Source organism: Beta vulgaris, chromosome 4 (genome assembly GCF_026745355.1).
Source record: "Beta vulgaris subsp. vulgaris cultivar EL10 chromosome 4, EL10.2, whole genome shotgun sequence".
Taxonomy (NCBI): Eukaryota; Viridiplantae; Streptophyta; class Magnoliopsida; order Caryophyllales; family Amaranthaceae; genus Beta; species Beta vulgaris.
The window spans coordinates 48,096,789-48,112,199 of NC_079205.1; the positions used below are offsets into that span (position 1 = coordinate 48,096,789).

At 35.5% G+C, this 15,411-nt stretch overlaps 1 protein-coding gene across 1 annotated transcript; it reads right to left on the reverse strand.

Moving 5' to 3' along the window:
* Positions 1 to 285: 285 nt before the first annotated feature.
* On the reverse strand, positions 286 to 7,530 carry LOC104890948 (disease resistance protein RPM1). Its single transcript, XM_010676565.4, has 2 exons — positions 6,740 to 7,530; positions 286 to 1,057 (listed from the first exon to the last, which is right to left on the reverse strand). The coding sequence occupies exons 1-2, from the start codon at positions 7,528 to 7,530 to the stop codon at positions 385 to 387; spliced, it is 1,464 nt and encodes a 487-aa protein (XP_010674867.2). The 3' UTR covers positions 286 to 384.
* Positions 7,531 to 15,411: the final 7,881 nt, after the last annotated feature.

Here is a 15,411-nt window from a genome sequence, read left to right on the forward strand (position 1 = left end):
CCCAATTGTCCTAGGAAGCGTTTTGACTTGTGTGTTTCTCAAGCTCAAATAATGCAAGTTATGTAGGTTTCCCAATTCATTAGGAATATTGCTAATGGGAGCACCTTCAAGATCTAGTACTTTCAAAAGGCAAGTAACTTTCAAGAACGAACTCATGTAAGGTTCTGACAAGTTACTAAACCAAAGGAGAGAACGAGTACTGCTCAAGATGTTGCCATTATTAACAACTTCTGCAAACATACTATTGCTAACACCATCTGCATAGATAGATAATCGTCGAATTTTTTTATTGGTTGTGAGTAAATTTTTTTCTGATAAAACTTCACCAATGCATAAGTAATCTAACTTTGGAAGAATTACTATCTCACGGACAATATCATGAACTCAAAATCTTATTTGTGGTCGCTCAGTTGGGTTATTTATCTCATGAACTTGAATCAAACTCCTATTAATGAGTTGACCCAAATATTCTTTCGCTACCTCTTCAACCGTTTTCCCTCGTTGATTTTGTATAAAACCCTCAGCAATCCACAGCCGAACTAACATGTTGCTGCTGATGATGTAGTCTTCAGGAAACATGCCCAAGTACAAGAAACAAGGCTTGAGATAATATGGTAACTTATAATAGCTGAACAATAGTATTTTGTTGGTATTGGAGAAGTGAGGATTACTTCCAATCTCAAAACCAAAGCTATTGTACAGCTTAATCCACTCGAAAATAATCTTCTCTTTGGTGGACAAAAGCCCTGCCATCGCTACAATCGCAAGTGGTAATCCTTCACATTTCCCCACCATTTCCCGTGACAAATTTTCCAATTCAGGAGGACAATTTGTATTACCAAATGTCTTATGACAAAAAAGATCCCATGATGCTTTTGCACTTAGAGCTTCCAATTTATAGAGATGATGATCACTTGATGGATCATTCCAAGCACCACCCACGTCTACTTCTCGTGTGGTCATCATTATTCCACTGCATCTTTTGTTATTGGGCAAAGCATTTTCAACATATTCCCACAGTTTTGTATCCCATACATCGTCGAACACAACTATGTACCTATAAATAATATTAAAAGGACATACATGAATAATATAAAACAGATGTACCGAAATTTATACTCCTTTTATTTTTATTTAGTTTTTCACATTAATAATTTATATACTTTAGTATTAATAGGAAAAGCATGCCCTTCACTTTGAATTAATAACATTGATAATTCCTGTATTTTTTTAAGAGTTATTGTACTATTGCTTCATATGACTTTTGCATTATTTGGCCTTGACTGGATTCTTGACATATATAGTCATGCTGTGGTGAGAAGAGGAATTAGGGTGAGAAGTGAGAAGGAATTATAATCTAATTGAGAAGGATTACAATTTTGATTACACATATGTAAGATATTTATAGATTTACCTCGATGTATATTTTAAAAATATAATATTGAGATAAAATTTATGAATAGAGAATTATAGATATTAACTGTAAAAACCTATATTGGCAAGCGTGAAAGTCGAAATGTTGCAAGTTTTAGCAACGAAGAAAGTATTCATTTAGAATAGCTTAAATGAGCTATATGTATCTCTCACTTTTTCTCTCAAAAACCCTAGCCTCCACCTATTTTTCATCAGTTAGGGGCTGCCATGAATGAAATCATACATGGTAAGGCCCTTTTTCTTTTAAATTTTCCTTTTTTTTAGTTCATTTTCCTATCTTGTTGAATAAAGTAGTCTCTCTTTATAAGATATTTTCAAACCCTCTTATGAGGGTTTTAGTTTATGTTGTGAAGATCTCCTTTTCCCCTATGGGAGTTGTGAGTATGATTTTTTTGTCTTTAGGTATGAAAAATTATTCTCATTGGCTGAAGTTTGGGACTCAACATGAAGGTATTGGAATATCCGATGCGGTCAATATGGCTTGATCAAGAATGCTCTTCCTAGACTATGTCAGAATGATAGACTTCTTCATCAATAGCTGCTTGACTCAGAAATACAAAGGGGCTACGTTGTATTGCTCGATATAGTTCATTGTAGTTTCATCGAATACGAATTTGATTTAACCTTGTTTGATTGTATCTTGTTTTTCTTTAATACCTATTGTAATGTCGTTTGACCTTTTATTAATGAAATTTCTCTTTTAAAATAAAGAAAGTATTTATTTAAAATAAGTTATGTCATAAATTTTAATTTGTAAATATCAGGTGTCAACACCGAAATTAGTTTGAATTTGCAAAATCTATTCCAAGTGACTTTGACATTCTGATATTTTTTTTTTTGAACAAAGGATCTGAATAATTGTTGGGAGAAAAGTAGTAAGTAAGAGTAAATGTTATAGTAAGAATGAGTTGTGATCAACAAAAGTCAAGTTTGATCACCACAAATCAGTTTCTATCGGCGAACATAACATTTTAAGTGATTTTGGCATTCCTCTAATTGTTTAGAGGGTTAATCAACAACAATTTTGATGTTTGTTAATTATTTATGATATATGGTGGATTTGCTACAGATTTTAACGGCCCGTTAGATTATAAATGGTGATAATGGGAATGAATCTGTATGTAAATTTGTGAAGAAAATCATGGTTCATTCCCATGGTAATGCTAATTTATCCTATAGTGTCTATTTTTCTTTTTGGATTTTCATTCCCATCCAATACCACCTTGTTAGGTGGTATGAGTTGTAATGAAAATTAAGGGTGAGTTTGCTTCCCCATGGAGAAAACACACAAACTTGAGGGTTGAAATTGTCTCCCCATAAGGATTTTAAGGTTAATTCCCGTGTAAGCTACACTTGAAATCCATTCCCATTACCGAAATTTATTCACGACTAATAAACAGGCCGTAAAAGTATGTGGTGCAATTTTTAAAACAAAAAGTATCTCGTGCATTCTTTTGAATCTCAAAGGTTCTATTCAAAAGAATATACAACCAAATTCAGTTGGTTTTCAATATGATAAAAAAATCTTATTAAGGCTATGTTTGGCGATACTAGCTAAAAATAAAATGAAATTGATAAGTTAATTGAAACTGATAAGATAAAGCTTTAACTGATAACGTGTTGGAACTAATAGGTAGCTGCGTAGCTTAATTGTTTCGCAAAATTATTATTATTAAAATTTTAGAAAGATTTTCAAAAATTTATTCACCTAATTTTGAAAAGGTAAAAATTTTAACTTTTCTTTTACGCCATTATAACTAAGAGTGTTAATAAAAAACCGAAATCGAAAATTGTACAGACGTACCGAAAAATGGTTTAAATGGGTGGTAATCGTACTGATAAAAAAAACGTTTTAATGATACGGTTGTCGAACCGATAAAAATAACGATTAAACTGTATAGTTATGATCTTTCAGTGAACGGTTAACTGAAGAAACAATTTTTTTTTTCTCTATCTCATTGTTGTGAAACATTTTCCATCAATTACATTAATTTCAATATTTTTTTACTAAATAACAACAATTAGAAGAAGTATATGATTGTTTGGAAACTTAGTACTAATATAAGCACTATAATTAGGGAATGGAGTGAATTCTTAGTGGTAGTTTTATTTTTCAGTGAATTTAATATCCACCCTATAATATATTTTATATTAGAGTATATATATGCTATTAAATTATAAGTAAAAAATAGAAAATATATATGTATAAATTAAGAAAAATATAATTATAATTACTGGTTAATCGAAAAACCATACCGAAATAATGGTTAATTGCTTGGGCGGTAACCGGTTTAAATGGTTACAATTTGTAAAAAGAGCGAAACAAAAGTTATGGTTACCGATCCGAAATATCATTTTGGGGCGGTTAACTACCCATAAATGCCCCTAATTATAACCTTGAAATTTTATTTTAGGTACTTCTCGAACACTACTAATCATTTTAGTACCTAAAATATGTTAGCACCTTATCATTTAAGGTAACTAAAATATTTTCCCAAACAGAACCTAAATCAAGAGAAAATTAAAGAAGGCATGATCTTGATCTATGACGATAATTCCTAGCATTCTTAATGTTAAAAGTGCTTTGAATTATTTATTATAAGTCCTAATATTTAGGAGTTGATGGTTAGTGGTTAGTTTCATTCTACCATGGTCTTGTAAGTGGGCAATGTTCCTTGTTTTAAGTAGCACTTACCTATAAGAATGGAACTTCTTTACATTGTTCTCTCAACTTATCCTCCTCTCAAACCCTAGAGACCCCAAAAACCCTAAACAAATCCGCCGCCCAGCAGGCTCGCTAGTGGCCGCAGGTAGCCGGCGAGCCTTCAGCAGCTTCCTCCATCGCGTTCGTGTAGGCAGCCCCCCCTGTTCAGTTGCGTCGAGTCCATCGCCTCCCTTGCGTTGTTCCCCGGTTTCCCTTTCCCCTGCGCCGTTCACCAGTTTCCCCCCACCCTGTTGTTCCATCGATTCCATCCCTTTCTCTGTTTTAGTTTCCACCACCCCCTCCCCTGTTTTACTTTTGGTGTTGGTCAGGTGGTTCTGCCAACCCCTTCCCCAGTTTTCGAGTCGTTTTTGGTATGCGTTTTGGTCAGGCTTCCCCGCTGTTTGGTTATGTTGAGAGTCCCTGGTTCTCCCCGTTGGTCATCCCCCTCCCCGTCGTTGTCCATGGATCCCGTCCCTGGTTTAGTGTCTCTAGTTAGTGTGGTAGATATTCTGGGCTTCCCCTTTCCCTCCCCTGGTTTAGTTTCGGGCCTCCCTTTCCCCTCCCCCTTGTTAGTGTCGGGCTTCCCTTTCCCCTACCCCCTTGTTAGTGTCGGGCTTCCCCTCCCCCTCCCCCTTGTTAATATGGTTGTTGTCAATTAATCTGGTCCTTCCTTGAAAAGTGTGTTTATTCTCCGAATAATAGGAGTGCGTTGGTTTTATCGAATTGTTAACGATGTTGTCAATAGTTGGTTATGGCCATCGACAAGTATTCTCCATTCAGGGTTATCACAGTAGTATTTGTTGGTTTTTGGGACTATGTGCTAAGGGACAAGGTGCATAAGCATGGATGAGGCGATGATGAATTTTCATGGTTGGGACGTTTGTTTTCCGATTTCGTAAATCGGAGGTGTGTACGAGAGCTTGACTTGTTCGGCTCTCTTTTTAACTTGGCATTGATATCAATTGTCTTTGCCTTGAAAACTTCAAATCTACAGGCGGCACCCCAGTTGCAACTGGGGGTTTTTAGCACGCCCACTCATCGGCGTTTCTCCTACTTCACGGAGAAACCTGAGATACTCTTGATCGAGAGTAACAAGTCACAATAGAATGTGACTCATAGGATCATGAGCTCCGACTCCCAAGAGATAGCCGATCGTCGGGATTGCTCATGCGGCGAGAGTCGACACTCGTTGATGGTTGTTCGTTGTCCGGATCGTGATTGTCATTCGCTTATTCTCTCCTTTTCATTAGCCATTTGAGGATTGTATCCATCACAGGCTCTGACCCCCGATGGCCTCCTTCTTAATAACGTTTGTATTGCTTTTATTTCCTTTTATTCGAGGTGGTATGTACGAACTCCTAAAGCTCCTTTATGTTTGTTTGTTTGTATTAGGTTGGATTGCATTAGCATTAGGCTTTAATTCCTCTTTTAATTAATGTACGATTTCTCGATGTCAAAGAAAAAAGTAGCACTTACTTAATTAATTTTAGAATCGTTAGTTAGCCTATACTATATTTTGATAGTAATGGTGGGTGAAATGTAACAACTTGTTTGGTAGAAAGGATTTGGAAGGAAAAGAACAGAAGTGAAAGGAACTTTGTTACTTTTTAATGTTTGGTTAATTAAAAAAATTTAAGTGAAAGGAAATGGAAAGAATTGGAAAGAAAGACTCTTTAATAAAATTTCAGTTTTCTTTCCTCTCAAAAATGAGGGAATTTGGGAGGAAATAGAAAATTTATACCAAACACGGGAAGTTAAGGTTTTTTTTTTTTCCGTTCTCTTCCATTCTTTTCCTTTCTCTTCCCTTCCCTTCTCTTCTCTTCCTTTCCTTTTCTAAAAAATGAACTAAACATACTATAAGGGAAGGGAGGAGAGAAAAGAGGAGGAAAAGAAAGAAAGAAAACAACGAGCTTGTATTTTCCTTCTAAATCTTTCTACGGTTGGAAGGATTTGGTCTAGTAGAGAGGAGGGGACATGAATCCTTCCAATTCCCCTCCGTTTCCTTCCCTTATCTTATGTCGTATCCAAAAAAGAGAAGATTCTCTCCCTTTCCATTCTCTTCCTTTCCTGCAAATTCCCCTATCCAAACATACTCCTATATATATACATTACAAGTTATATTTAATCATTTGTACTTAATATAGGAAGTGTTTTTTCTAGTCTTATACTCTAATATCCATTTAATTTGCTTATTTTCCCCAAACTAAAATAATCAAGATTAAAGTAATTTTTTTTGAGGAGAAAAATATTAAGTGCTTGTTTGGTTGCAATGGAAATGAAATTCCATAGGAAATTACAATTTGTGGGAAATTAATTACGTTATGAAACTAAAAATTTTAAGGTTAGAAGTACCTCTAATTTTCGTTGCCCTCATTTTCCCCCTTTCTTGTCAAGCAAACAACTACCCAAATCTAAAAATCATGGGAATTTCTATTGCCTACATAATGTCATGTATACCAGACCAAACAACCACTAAAACTTATTTATATCTTGTTATAATGAACTAAAAGGATTAAAAAACACGTCAAGAACAAAGATTTATACATCACACAAGATAAAATCGAAGGTTTTGGAAACTAAAAATTATAAGGTTAGAAGTACCTCTTTTCCTCAAGGTGGATCCTTAATTTACTGATAATGGTGTGCTCATCAGATGTATCTAATTCTAAAGAAGGCTCCGCGTGAACTTGCTTAAATATGCTATTTAGCAAATCCCTCCATCTGTATGATTGAGAGACTGTCACCCAAGCATACACAGAGAATCCTTCTTTAACCTTCATATCTTCATACACTTTCCGAACAAGCGTTGTTTTGCCTAATCCTCCTATACCAACCACGGCTATGACAGCACGAGGACCTTGTATCTTCGTACAATCTTGATCATTTTGCTGCTCCAAATTCAACCAGCTAAAGATTTGTGTCTTCTTACGAGTAAAATCGAAAAGCTCAGACACATCCTTGAAGAGGGAGGAAACTCGAGGGTCTTGCCAATTCTGCTCATTTTCAGTAGAGTCATCTGCTGTGGTAATGAGTTCATACCTTTCTCTTCTGTTGTTTATCTCAACAATATCAGCTAGAATCTTTTTCTGACTTTTATTATAGTCGGATTGCAACAAATCTTGTTGTTGTTGCTGCTGTTGCTGCTTGAGAAGGAAGTATTGATCAATGACATCCTCAATGTGGTAAGCGCTTTCTCTTAGTTGCGTCAGCCACACGCGGATGCCATTATCTACTTTTGCTTTCTTTTCAGCATCCTTGAGAACTTCTTTGATGCTATCTAATTCATATTGCAACTTTCTAACATCATCTGATAGGCTACCTAGCAATTCTGCCTCTGCAGTTATGAGGATTGAAAGTTTCTCCAAAGCAAAGCTCAGCATAGTGTCTGCCATTTCGTAGTTTCGAATTTTTTTTTGGGTTTAGATTCTAATTTCTAGTAAATGAGAGTTTGATAGATTGATATGTGATTTCAACCATGAATGCATATACTTATATATAAGAATAGGGCACCACTGGGTTAATATAGGAGTACAGATATTTAATTTATAAAGTTTGTTACAAGTTAGTTAAAAGTTGGTTATAACTGATTGTAATATCAGCTATATAAGCTGTCATTACAGCTACAATATTGCTTGTAACCTCATAAACTGAGAAATGAATATAGCTTATTTCTTTCTCTAAACCTTTCTTCTTTCTTCTTCTTTATTTCTTCTTACAAATCTATATGGTATCAGAGCCTGGAATCTCTTTCTGAGATTGAAATTCTTGATTCTGTTTGTAAGAAATCTTCTGTAATCTTGCAAACAGTGAAGTAATTGTGAAATTTCTTGCGATATTTGCGAAATTTCTTGCAGTAAACATTGAAACATATTAACATTTTCTTAAAATGTCTGAAGAATCTGCAACTAATGGAGATGTTTTTGAGTAAAAATCAGCAATCAAATAATGGAGGTATATCTGATCCTTATTTCATTGCTACGTCTGATAATCCAACTGCTTCACTTGTATCTACTGTTTTTTCTGGAACAAATTTTTGAGGTGGAGTAGAAATGTGAGGCGAGGTTTAATTGCTAAAATAAAGAAGGTTTTATCAATGGAGATATGTAAAACCTGATGTAATTAGCAAAGATTATCAGAAATGGAAGCGTGCAGATTTTATGGTGGTAAGTTGGATATTGAGGTTCAATGAGCTCAGAATTAGCTGATGATTTTGGATATATTGAATCTGCTATAGAGTTTTATGGAGAGATTGAATGAACGATTTGGTCAAACTAATGGACCATTAGTTTATCAATTAAAGAAAGAGATAGACAATTTGAGACAAGAAAATATGACTATAGTGTCATATTATGGAAAATTGAAGAAGCTATGGGATGAGATGCAATGTCTAAGAATCTTTCCTTCTTGTTCTTGTGGTGCTATGAAGAATTGTAGTTGTAATTTTCTTAAAAAGATAACTGAATTTGAAGATGAAGAAAAATGATGAAATTCTTGCTTGGATTAAACAGTGGATTTGATTAATACAGTAACAAATGTATTATCCATGGATCCACTGCCAAGTATCAATAGAGTATTTTCAATTGCTCAGCAAATTGAAAAACAGAAGGAAGTAAGTGGTGTTGTTATTGAAAGCAACGCTCTAGCAGCACAAGTGTACAGAAATAATTCAAGAAATGTTCAAGGAAGAAGAGATTGGAGAGATGAGAAAAAGGTAGGAATGATATAAACAATGTACTCATTGTAAAGGGAAAGGACATACCATTGATCAATGTTTCAAGATCATTGGTTATCCTGAATGGTACAATGCAATTAAGGCTGCAAAGGAAGGCAATTCTACTGGTGCTGGGAATAAGAATAAAATTGTGGCTAATGTTCACACTGAAAATCAGTATTATGCTGATGATCCTCTTGCTGATTCTACTGGAGATAATAGTCTGAATACAGATATGTTAAATGCCATATGTCAAGAGGTTATGAGAGCTATGAAAGGGAAACAACCTCAATCTGGTGATGATGTCAAGAACAGCTATTCTCTAGCTAATTTTGCAGGTATCATGTCATACTCTTTTAATTGTCATATGAATAAATCCAATGAAGATTGCTTATGGATAATAGATTCAGGCGCATGTGATCATATGACATATAATGAGAATTGGCTAATGAATTTAAGAAAGCTAAATATACCTGTGAAAGTAGGATTACCTGATGGAAGATGGAAGAATGTGGAGATTATTGGTGAAATAAAACTGAGTGATACATTGGTTTTGAAAGATGTTATGCTGGTTAAAGATTTTAAGTACAATCTTCTGTCTATTGGAAGATTGATTGAACAAAAAATAACATTTCAGTGCAATTCACAAGTATATGGTTGTTATTTCCAGGACCTTCATAGATCAGTTGTTCTTGGTGCTGGCACAGAAAACATGGTTTGTACTATTTTGATAGCTGCAAAAGTCTGAAGATTACTCAAAGACAGGTGAAAGATGATATTGTTGTTTGCAATACTATGGTAAAAGATGTAGATAGTGATGGTAGATACACTAATGATGGTAGTTTGTTACCTGATAAAACTGCTACTAGTATAGCTCAGAATAAGAAAGGAAGTAGACATGTATTGGATTTAATGCATGCTAGGCTTGGGCATGCTTCTCTTTCAAAGATGCAACATATTCCTGATTGGGAATGTAATGGTTTACATGAATACAACTGTGGAGCTTGTTTCAATTCAAAACAACATAAATTACCATTTCCTATTAGTGTTAATAGGGCTGCTAGTTGCTTTGATTTGGATCCACATAGATCTCATGTGGGTCCATATAGAATAAGAGCTTTAAATGGTGCTTCTTATTTCTTAACCTTGCTTGATGATCATGTAGTAGAGTTACTTGGACCTTTTTATTGCATAACAAGAGCAAGTTGAGAAAACTGTAGCTCATTTCTTGGAGATGGTATATACTCAATTCAATAAACTGATCAAATGTATAAGATCAGATAATGGGACTGAATTGATTAAAGAAGCATGTACTGACTTGTTTACTAGCAAAGGTATATTACATCAGAAAAGTGTTCCCTATGTTCCACAGCAGAATGGAAGGGTGGAGAGGAGACATAGGTCTTTGCTTGAAATTGCTCGGGCATTGAGGTTTCATGCTTCTTTACCTAAGAAGTTCTGGGGTGATTGTATATTGACAGCAACTCATTTGATAAATAAACTTCCTACTAAAGTTCTCAAGTGGCAGTCTCCATATGAGGTATTGTTTCAAAAGCTTCCTTCATATTCTGAATTAAGAGTATTTGGCTCTCTTTGTTTTGCTTACAATATGCAACTCAAGAGAGACAAATTTGACTCTAGAGCAAGAAGATGCATATTTCTTGGTTATCCTTGTGGACAAAAGGCTTTTAAATTATATGATCTTGATTCCCATACTACTTTTGTTTCTAGAGATGTAATATTCTTTGAATCCATCTTTCCTTACAAAATTGCTAGTATTTGCAATCCTGTGTCTTCTGTTAACACTAAACCTATAATTCAGTTTGGTGATGATTCTGAACCTTCTACATCTCTTATACAACACACAACTACCCCACAACATGATCCTATCTGTTCTTCATCTCCTTCTACCCCTAATTCTTTTACTCACATTTCAAACACTCATATCTCTTCTAATTATGATAATTCTATACCTATAATCCAAGTTCCTGTTAGTACTGCATCCACTGATTCAGTTCTTAATTCTCCTTCTCCCATTAACACTGTTTTTCCTACTCCACTAAGAAAGTCTTCCAGAATAATTAAACCCACTACTGCTCTTAATGATTTTGTTGTTGGTTATATACCACACAAAAATCTTTCTTCTACTGAAAACAATTCTCACTCATTTGCTGTTAATTCAGCTCAGATTATGGAACCTAAAACTTATAATCAAGCTAAAAATGATCCTAATTGGATCATAGCTATGGATAAAGAAATTACTGCTCTTGAGAGTAATAACACTTGGGAACTTACTCTTTTGCCTGCTGGGAAAAAGGCAATAGGTTCCAAATGGGTGTTTAAGATTAAGTTGCATCCAGATGGTACTATTGACAGATACAAGGCCAGATTAGTTGCTATTGGCTATCAACAAGTAGAGGGTCAAGACTTCAATCAAACTTTCTCTCCTGTTGCAAAATTAGCAACAGTTAGAACTGTGATTTCTCTTGCTGCTGTTAGGCAGTGGCCTATTTGTCAATTGGATGTGAATAATGCATTTTTGCATGGCTTTCTTGATGAAGAAGTGTATATGTACCCTCCTGCTGGTTATAAGAATGCTAAATCAGGTGAAGTTTGTAGACTAAAGAGGTCAATCTATGGATTGAAGCAAGCTTCAAGGCAATGGAACAAAGAGCTTAGCAAGTTTCTGAAAAGTTTAGCTTTTGTTCAGTCAAAGCAAGATTATTCTCTTTATACTAGGAGTCAAGATGGTGAATTCTTAGTTCTATTAGTATATGTGGATGATATCTTGCTCACTGGCACTTCTTCTTCTCAAATAACAGTAGTCAAGCAAGCTTTGGATAAAGCTTTTACTATCAAAGACATTGGTGCTCTCACTTACTTCCTTGGGATTGAAATTTGTAGAACTGACAAAGGTATTTTCCTTTCTCAAAGGAAATATATTAAAGATATTCTTGAAGATGTTGAAATGCAAGAGTGTATTCCTGCTCCTGCCCCTTTGTCTTGTGGTTTGAAGTTGTCTACTGATGTGGGTGACTTATTGCCTGAACCTGATGTCTATAGGAGGCTAGTAGGCAGATTGCTTTACTTAGGCATTACTAGGCCAGATCTCTCTTATTCTGTGCAGCATCTGAGTCAATTTATGAATGCTCCTCGAGTTCCTCATCTCAAAGCAGCATTACATCTGGTCAGATACTTAAAGGGTACTCTTGATAATGGCTTATGGTACAATTCAGATACTGACTTCACAATCACAGCTTACAGTGATTCTGACTGGAGCTCCTGTCAATTCAGTAGTAGATCTTTGAGTTCTTATGCAGTTTTTCTTGGCACTAATCTCGTTTCATGGAAAACAAAGAAACAATCAAGTGTCAGCAAATCTTCAGCTGAAGCTGAATATAGGAGCTTATCTGCTACTGCCAGTGAACTTGTTTGGCTTCAAGGTCTCTTAGAAGATCTTCATGTTTCTGTTTCATTACCTATCACACTTTATTGTGATAATACATCTGCTCAACACCTTGCTCATAACCCCATGTTTCATGAGAAAACTAAACACATCAAGAGAGATATGCACTATATCAGAGAGCAAGTAGAAGAAGGTTTCATACAAACTGCTCATATCTCTAGTGCTCATCAGTTAGCGGATTTGTTTTTTTTTTGCTAAGTAAGAGTAAGTTGTATTAAACACAAGAAAATTCAGTACACCTACAGCTATCCCCTGGGGAGCAAACCAACTAGGTTGGACTCCTCCACACAAGGGAAGCTACAACCGTTAGGCTAACAGCTAAACACTATACACTTTGCTCTTTACATTTTCCCACCATGCTATATCCTTACTGGATATCTTCCTAGGCAAAACACTATTAATTCGCATCACTGTACACTCCCTAATGATTCTATACACCTTCTCTGGTCTCCAGAGGGTCATATTCCATTGAGCCTCATTCCTTGCCCACCAAACATAATAAGCACAAGCCTTGATTCTTGCAGCATGTATTTGCTTCTGAACTCTGGACATTCTACTTCTGCCATTCAGCATCATCATGATACTCATCAGTTGATCTTGCCTGCTTTTGAATCCCAACCATTCAAATACATACTTAAGGACTCTCTTTACATAGGAACATTGAAAAAACAGATGCTGATGACTCTCTGTATGTTCACAGCAGAGATTACATTGAGTATCAGTTGTTACCCCCATCTGACACAGCCTGTCAGTTGTTTTGAGTCTTCCTTGGATAGCCAGCCAGCATATCACTCTATGTTTAGGCACTGCTAGCCTATTCCAGATCATTTTAGCCCAGTATACTCTTTCCTCTTCCTCTGTAATTTTGTCATACACCACTTTAATCTTGAAGGTCATCATCCTCTTCATCTCTTCTTCTGTGTAGTGATGCTTCATATACTCTTTCACATTACATATTTGCTTCCAATACCATGAGCAGTTCTTTGGTGGAATATAACTCCACCAATTTTCCTCTTTTATGTACACTGTGTGCACCCACTTGACCCACATGCTGTCTTGTTTTGTTGTTATTGCCCAAACATACTTTGCAAGAGCTGCCATATTCCACTCCTTGATTTTCCTGAAACCCAGACCCCCTGAGTTCTTAGGTCTACAAACTTTCTCCCATTTTATGCTACCAGGGACATTACTAAAGTAGTTTCCAGACCATAGGAATGCTCTACAAATTTTCTCAATGTCCTTTAACACTGTCTGAGGCAACATAAAAACTTGTGCCCAGTATATGTAAAGGCTAAGAAGCACAGAATTAATTAGCTGTACTCTTCCAGCATATGAAATGTTCCTGCTACTCCACACTTTAATCCTTGCACACATCTTTGCCAGCAGCACCTCACATTCCGCAACATTCACTCTTCTAGCACAAATAGGAACTCCCAAATATTTGAAAGGAAGCCTACTATGATTAAACCCTGAAACCTCTTTAACTCTTTTAATCACTGATTCATCAACATTAACAGTGTAGAAGTCAGACTTCTGCTCATTCACACACAGCCCTGAAGACTTAGAGAACAATTTAAAGGCCTGCAGCATCTTGTATATGGATTGAAAATCACCACCACAACACAGTATGATGTCATCAGCAAAAGCTAGGTGGTTCAGTTTAAGTGCTTTGCATCTTGGATGAAACTGAAACTCCCTTGATACACTTAGTTTCATCATAATCCTTGATAAATACTCCATACACAGGACAAACAATAGAGGAGAGATAGGGTCTCCCTGCCTGAGTCCCCTTTTTGAAGCAAAGAAACCATGTATGCCTCCATTAATCATCAGGGAGAACCTAGGTGTTCTAACACAATTCATCAATAACTGTATAAACATCCTAGGAAAACCCAATTCATACATCATCTCCTGTAAAAAATCCCAATCTATGGTATCATAGGCCTTTTTCATGTCTAATTTCATTAGACAACTAGGCTTAGTACTCTTTCTTCCATAAAACCTCACCAGGTCTTGACATATCATAACATTGTGTATGATATACCTTTGCTGGACAAATGCACCCTGATTCTCAGCTCTAATGTCAGGTAGAATCTCTTTCAATCTATTACACATCACTTTTGTGATACATTTATATAGCACATTACAACATGCTATTGGTCTAAACTCCACCACACTGCTAGGACAACTAACTTTTGGAATCAAAGTTAATATAGTTGTATTCACCTCAGTTAACAACTTGCCTGTTTGGAAGTAATTAAGGATAGCATTTGTTACCTCTTCCCCAACTATTTCCCAAGCATCCTTATATTCATTTCTCAGTTTATGAGGTTACAATCAAAGTTAGCGGATTTGTTAACAAAGCCTCTTGCTTCTACTCAACATCAGTTGCTGTGTGCCAAGCTTGGACTCATTTCTAAGGTCCAGCTTGAAGGGGGAGTATAGGAGTACAGATATTTAATTTATAAAGTTTGTTACAAGTTAGTTAAAAGTTGGTTATAACTGATTGTAATATCAGCTATATAAGCTGTCATTACAGCTACAATATTGCTTGTAACCTCATAAACTGAGAAATGAATATAGCTTATTTCTTTCTCTAAACCTTTCTTCTTTCTTCTTCTTTATTTCTTCTTACAAATCTATAGTTAAACAGCTTGTCTGAAAATTTACTACCTTAAAAAGTATGGAACAATCTTTGTTCACCAAATCACTCAAACAATTGCAGTAATTATTTTCTTATTCTTTTCCGGAATAAAGTATAGGGTTTAAGAACCACATTCTTAATTCTTTGCTTATAATAGTCCACAAGTGGCATTTCACGAGTCAGATGCTGAATTCTTTGCTTATGTTTGTCAAAGTATGGCATTTCACGAATTTCATGTGCTCAATTCTTTTTTTATTCTAGTCGGAGGAAAGATATACTAAAACCAAAAGGAAATCTACTTGAAGATAAAATATATTTTCCTCAAATTTATTACCATAATTAATTTCCAAATCTAGCCTCTTTCGCTAACACTTCCTTGGGCATGGTTCCCCTATGTGGAAGAAATACAAGCCCTTCATAATGCTCCTGAAGTACGTAGTTCTTTCATATTT

Excerpts from the sequence above, each read along its gene's own strand:
- LOC104890948 (XM_010676565.4), bottom strand. The coding sequence starts at position 7,530 with ATGGCAGACACTATGCTGAGCTTTGCTTTGGAGAAACTTTCAATCCTC. Across the intron at positions 1,058-6,739 it reads ATCCACCTTGAGGAAAAGAG|GTACATAGTTGTGTTCGACG; the intron begins GTACTTCTAACC and ends TATTATTTATAG.